At 40.0% G+C, this 6,864-nt stretch overlaps 1 protein-coding gene across 1 annotated transcript in view; it reads right to left on the bottom strand.

Moving 5' to 3' along the window:
- The window catches only part of ANKRD60 (ankyrin repeat domain 60), a 7,125-nt gene extending 3,284 nt beyond the window's left edge, over positions 1 to 3,841 (bottom strand). The window contains 3 exon segments of the mRNA XM_069072313.1: positions 66 to 231; positions 947 to 1,077; positions 3,537 to 3,841. Of these exon segments, the coding sequence (XP_068928414.1) occupies positions 66 to 231; positions 947 to 1,077; positions 3,537 to 3,801 (562 nt within the window). The 5' untranslated portion in view covers positions 3,802 to 3,841.
- Positions 3,842 to 6,864: the final 3,023 nt, after the last annotated feature.

Consider the following 6,864-nt stretch of genomic DNA (forward strand, 5'->3'; position numbering starts at 1 on the left):
AATATAAGCTGCATACAAGAAGAATTAAACAAGGTAAAATATAAGCTATGAGGTATTGATATTACCATTTTCTAGGAGAAAACGTACAGCTTCAAAGTGGCCTCTATGTGTTGTGATATACAAAGCCACAAAAGCTCTCTCAGCTATCCATTCCTTATATTTCTCTGCTCTTAAACGTAAAGAATGTGGAGTTCTGTATAGAGAGTCTTCAGTAACACCTAGACAAGATAGCTGGCAAGAAAAAATGGAATTACCATGTAATAAATAAATTATATAAAAACCTAAGAATACTTAATAAGTTTGGATATACTTTATTAGGGGAAATGTTCGATCATCTATCAAGCAGTTTCTAGAAAAGAAGGCTTATGATGGAGATAAATAGGCATAATGCCCTAAATGAAAACTTGTAAAGTACTCTGAAAAGGATGAGTGATGCTAAAAATAATAGTAATAAATAGCATCTATTATGTGCCAAGTGCTTTACAGATATTATCTCATTTGATCCTTACAACAACTCTGGGAGGTAGTTGTTACTATTATCCTCATTTTACCATTGAGAAAACTTAGGCAAACAGAGGTTAAATGACTTGCCCAAGGTCACACAGCTAGTGTCTCAGGCTTGGATTTTAACTCAGGTTTTCCTGATGCCCAGTGCTCTATCTCTATGCCACCTAGCTGCCTCAATTTGTATACTATGCAAATGTTTAGGGAATACTGATATATTTTGAGAAAGAGTGAATAAAACTTGGTGGGTGGTCAGGGGAAAACAGTTCAAATGAAGAGATTGAACAGAAATATTATATAGCACCTAATAAACAGGAAGACTAATTCTTCTGTATTTAATTTTTGTGTAAACATTTAAGGGAAAAAGCTTCAAAATATACTTCTCTAAGATTTATCTTTGCTTCATAAAGAATAATATTCATTTAAAGAAGCATGAAAACACCTTACTAGCGTCCCCTTCCAGAGCAGCCAAAACAAGTTCTTGCCATCCATCCTGATGCCAAACACACAATGAAACAATTCCACCAGGAACAATATCATGGAATCCTAATGTGGAATCATCCATCAAAATTCCTACAAGGAAATTTCCCCCACAAAAGAATAAGGTATTAGACATAAATTATTATACTGGACAACTAAAGAGATTCTCTGACATTTGATATAAAAATTGTTTTGAATTTTTTAAACAAATTTCACTTAATGAATTTGTACAAATCAGCTTTATTGTATGTAATTACAGCCTTTTAAAATGCAATTTGGTTCATCTATCAAGAACAAAAGTCTAACAAAAGATAACAATGACAATTTTAAAATAAAAAATTTCAACCATACTATGGAAAAATATAGAGGTCAGTAAAATCATTATATGAAGTGACTCCTTTGAAAGTAGATCTATTTAAAGGTAGGTGTTAGAAGAAAATTTGCTTATAGTATTGTACATTATATTGTACATACATTATATTACACATAATATAAATTTATAAGCTATGACTCATGTCATTAGCTGCTAATGGGATGACAATGTCATATCTTTCAAAAATGTTAGCATGTTAATGAAATGTTCACAAAGTCCAATCTAAATATAATAACATATGAGTGACTAATATTGGCATTTGCCAGTGTTGAATATGTAATGGCCATTAGATCATTTATGTAGATGTCAGAACAGCATTTCTATATTATATAGTTTGGACTTAAGCAGCATTTAGGTAAGGCATCTATGAACTAATAACTTGCGGACTGTTGCTTTCAAGTATATAATGTAACTTTTATTAAATGCTCTGTTAACTATGTCCCTGTGTTTTTGTTTAAGAAGTAGCACAAAAGTAAACATCAATTCAATACAGATGCAATTATCATAAATTCCAAATGAAAAGAATGAGATTCAAGGCAATAGTGTATAAATGAAAAATATATCTACAGTATATGTTTCCAGAAACTTGGACTAATGTATGTAAACAGACAATTAGCAGACCCATTAATTAGGGTCCTGTTTTTAGTATCAAAAGATAATCATGAAACTGAAGGAAGCGTCTATCCCTTCACAAGAACTCTAAAAAATATATTAAGACTGCTTGGTGTTCCCCTAAGGGGAATAAAAGGTACAAATAACAATTATTAATATTTTCTAAAGTATCTTTAAAATAGTTTGATATTTGACTATGTTTAACTCAAAAACTTTTTATATAGGGCTTTAAAGTTTACGAAGCATTTTCCATACAACAACCTGTGAGATAAATTGTACAAACATTATTGCTCCTCTTTCTGCTTTTACAGCTGAAGAGATTGAGAATCAGAGGTTAAGTGACTTGCCCATAATCACAGTTACAATTAGAAAGTGGCAGAGCCTAAATGCAAACCTAAGCCTTCTGATTTCAAGTTCAGTACTTTTTTTTTTTTAATTACTGGGCCAGTTTGCCTCCACATTAGCATTATCAACATATTTCAAAGAATCCTAGAGCATTTCCTTCCTTAAGCCGCATGAAAGCTCCTCGAGAGCAGGAATTATTCTTTTTTTGTCGATGTATCCCCAACACTTAAATGTTTGCTTGAACTGATTTAATCAAGTGTGAATGCTTCCTCCCTGCCATAGCTTCTTGAGTTTTATAAACATGTGAATGCTTAGATTATATGTATACATTCCAAACTGGTGCAGTGCTAGCAGCTTTTCCAGCTAGGTAGTAAGAGCTTCAGGGCGTCTACCAAAGTTTGAGTTCCTAGAATCACTTCCACATCAAGATGAGGAATTGGAATTCCACATTAGTGGAAGATAGTGGTAACAAAGTTAAAAAAAAAAAATTAAACCGAAATAGATTCCACCGCTTTTAAAACAAAACTAAAATTTCTCCTCTACTGTTTCTTTAAAACTTTTCAACCTATTTCAAAGTCTAAAAGAGAAAAAAGTCTGCATCGAAAATTAAAATATTTAAAATAAAGAAACATTTAGCAAGACAACTTTGCTGTTCATCCATCTTTCTCTCCATTATGTCCTCATCCCTGCTAAAATCAGATCTTCACATCCTCCGGCCCAGTTTAGAGCCAAAAGACTGGGTTTGTGTTTTTGTTTTGTTTTGTTTTTTAACTTCATGCTTCCTTGAAGCCTCCCGTTTTAATTCGAATGGGGAGAACATGGATCACGTACTCGGATTCCTAGAATTCTGTCGAAAGTGAAAGGAGAAAATCATGGTCCCCAAATCTATGTGAGGCACTTAGGGTGAAGGAAGCCATCATGTGATTTGGGATTCTGAATTTGACCAGGATTGTGAGATCTGATGATGCATTTGAGGTCCTGAACCCCAAAAGTAGGACCTGGGGTATAGGCTATAAATAGATGAGTGGGGATGAGATCCTGAGGGCTAGGAAGTGATGGTGGGATGTGGCTCGTCGAAACTGGGGACGGGAGGTCCTGGTCTCAGGTTGGGGCTTGGGGTGCTGGTCCTAAGCAGAGGAGGCCAGTTGGGGATGCTCGCGGGAGATGCAGGGCGCACGCCCAGAAGGGTCGGGTCCTGGGCGGGCCGCACGCGAGGCGCCACCTTGGTCCAGGTACAAGAGGCGTTGGAAGTGGAAGGGAATCCCGGCCATCAGATCTAACTCCTCCTTCAGTTCCCGCACGGTGGTGTCGCCGTGGCAGCTGGACAATCTGTATATCTCTCCAGTCTCCTCCAGCCGCACGCGCAGAGAGAAAGTCTTAGTGAAGAGCGACCGGCTCTGCGAACCCAATATCGGCCGCCTGGCGGAGCGCCGCAACCCCAGGCCTCGCGGGGACGCTGCAGAGAACTGCAGCCCGGGAGCCAGCATCCCCGCGCTAGAGCGCAGCCGCAGGCGCCGCGGCCCTACCCCGACCCGACCCGAACCCCCAACCCCGATGCCCACCCGGTCGGACCCACCCACCCACCTCGAGCCTGGGCCTCAACCCCAGCCTGCCCATCGCGCCGGCGCGGGGTCAAATAAATACTGCAGGCACCGCCCGCGTTGCTAGTAGCAACGCGAATCCGCTCCCTTTTAGGGCCTTATGAGGAGAGCACTAGGGCACACGTCTGTGGGGGCGGGAGGAGGGCAGAGGGTCTGGAGCAGCGAGGCGGCCGGGACCTCCCGAGGCTGTCTGGCCCGCTCCCAGCTAGGGCCGGAACCGAGCCCGGAACCACGTGGGGTTGTAGGCCTTAGAGCTAGAAGGAACCCATCTCATGGGCCATCCTCTACGTCACCTCGTCCAAAGAGTCCAGGAGAATCCTCCCCCAGGTGTAAGCCCCTGGAGGGCAGCAGTTGGCTTTTGTCTGTGTGTTCACTACCTCTACCTGTTCCTAGGATCGATTTAATCAAGTGTTAATGCCTCCTCCACGCCATAGTTTCATGAGTTGCTGTGGTCAAAATAAAATCCCCTGCATTTGCCCGCTTAGTGTCACAAGCGCGCCTTGCAAGTACATGTACTGCATATAGTGAGATCAATATTGATATGTGTCCCCAAAGTCGGGGAACCGAGGCCCAGATGGGGAACTTGGCCAAGGTAACCCAGATAATTGGCATCAGGGCTTGGGTTGGCAACAATTGCTGATCCTCCTTTAAAAGGTCAGGGTGGCCCCTTCTGACAAAAGAAACAAGGTGACAGAGACTTTGAAAGGCCATGGCTAGCCCAGGGCCCACTGGGTTGGGAAGGCACTGGATGCCAAAGCTGGGCCCTGTGCCACCCTCTGAGCTCTCTGTGAAGGCAGGCTCATACCTAGAGGAGTCGGCAAGATAGATTCTTTGGCCAGGACAGCCATACAGCAAAGAAAAATGCAAAATGCATCAAGCCTAGGAGTGTTCCCTCTTCCCCCTCAATTATGCCTTGTCAGGCAGCAAACACCCTATCTGCCATACCTCAGGCCTTTCTGAAGCTGCCCTGGCTCTCAGGCAGATGACCATCTTCAGGTGAAGGATTAGCCTATTGAGGAAATGATCAATGACTAAGAAAGAGGGACACACCTCCCCCCATGATTGTCACAGGACAATCTATTTCCTTTACCTTTATACAGATGGTAAATGGAGGCATCTCTCCTGAGGGATAACCTTCTCTTGCCATATAACCTGGAAAATTTCAGTCAGCTTTTGTATGAGCAATGGACCCCCTACATTGTAAATCTCAGCTGGAATAGAATCAGCTTTAGGTGCTTTGCCACATGAAAGGAACCTAATGGCATTCAAAACCTCCTCTTCAGTTGGAACTTCAGCTAGGGAAGGATTGACTTCAACCAAAGATAATCAGTTGCTTCAGTATTGATTGATGATGGTCTGTTGAGAGCATTATGGAATTGTTCCCCTGGAGTCGGGAGGACCTGAGTTCAAATCCAGCTTCAGACACTTAACACTTACTAGCCTTGGGCAAGTCACTTAACTCCAATTGCCTTGACTTCCCCCCTTCAAAAAAAAAAAAAGAAATGTACCAAATGCCTTTGGCCCATAAATAACCTTCAGGGCATCGTAAAGCTCTTTGAATTATCAATGTAAAACTGAATTTCATCTGCCATCTTACTAAGCCAAGAACCTCCTCCTCTCTAATCTTCCTATGTACTTTACTTTTGATGGAGCTAAATGCTGCCTTCTGAAACACCTGTGAACGATCCTGCTAGTCAACTGAAACTCTGATGGCCTGACCATGTGGTTTGAATGCCAAATGTATGCTTGCCTAAAAGACTATTTTATGGAGAACTCGTGCTCACATGGTGGTCGGAAGAAGATATACAAGGATACTCTCAAAGTCTCTCTTAAGAACTTTGGAATTGATTGTGTGACATGGGAGACCCTGGCACAGCACCATCTGGCAAGGCATGCCTTTATCAAAGAAGGTGAAATACTCTATGAGCAAAGCAGAATTGAAGTAGCTCAAAAGAAACAAGATGTGAAAATTTAGAGAACCAACCCCAAATATTCATATGGACTATTTGTGCCCAACCTGTGGTAGAACATTCCAAGCTTCTATTGGTCTAATCAACCACAGTTGGACTCATTGTACCTTGACTCTAACATAGTGATGTCATTTTGGCCTCTTCAAGAACAAAGGACAACAACCAACCAATTATGCCTTGATGCTAAGATTCAAATAAATGTTATATCATCAATAACCATTGACTATGTCACTTGATACTCTAATAAATGTTGACATACTCTGGAACAACTGAATTATAATGAATGTCTGAAAAGTCTTTGTGCTATTTTAAGCATAAAATTACACTAAAGTTTTGAGACCCTGTATATCAATATTGATTTTCTCCATATATGTACCTCTCTCAGTTTTTACATATATATGCATATGTATATACACATATAAAAACCATTATTAACAGTAACATGTTACATTCATATGTGTATAAACATATGTGTGTAAATATTTTTACGTATATGACAGACTATATATGTTAGATATACATACATAAATGTCATGTTGATATGTGTATGTGAGAGAGTGATAAACATATATAGTGAGATCAATATTGATATACAAATTGTCCCAAAAGTTTGTGCCATTTTATCTCCCCATATATATAAATACATATTTTGTTGTTGTTCATTCATCTCAGAGGAGCCTGATTCTTTCATGATCCCATTTGGGTTTTTTGGCAAAGATACTTTGCCATTTCCTTCTCCAGCCCATTTGACAGATGAGAAAGCTGAAGTAGAGTTTAAGTGGCTTGTTCAGAGTTACACAACTAGTAAGGATCTGGGGCTGGATTTGAACATATATGTATATATGCATGTATAGGTATATATTTATGTATATACATGTGTATATGTAAGATAGACAATCGTGGATTGTTATGGCATCTCTCCCTCTCTCTCCTATATATATATATATATATATATATATATATATATATATATATATAT

Source organism: Petaurus breviceps, unplaced genomic scaffold, assembly GCF_028583685.1.
Source record: "Petaurus breviceps papuanus isolate PSGF00001 unplaced genomic scaffold, PetGlider_PUasm1.0 90847, whole genome shotgun sequence".
Taxonomy (NCBI): domain Eukaryota; kingdom Metazoa; phylum Chordata; class Mammalia; order Diprotodontia; family Petauridae; genus Petaurus; species Petaurus breviceps.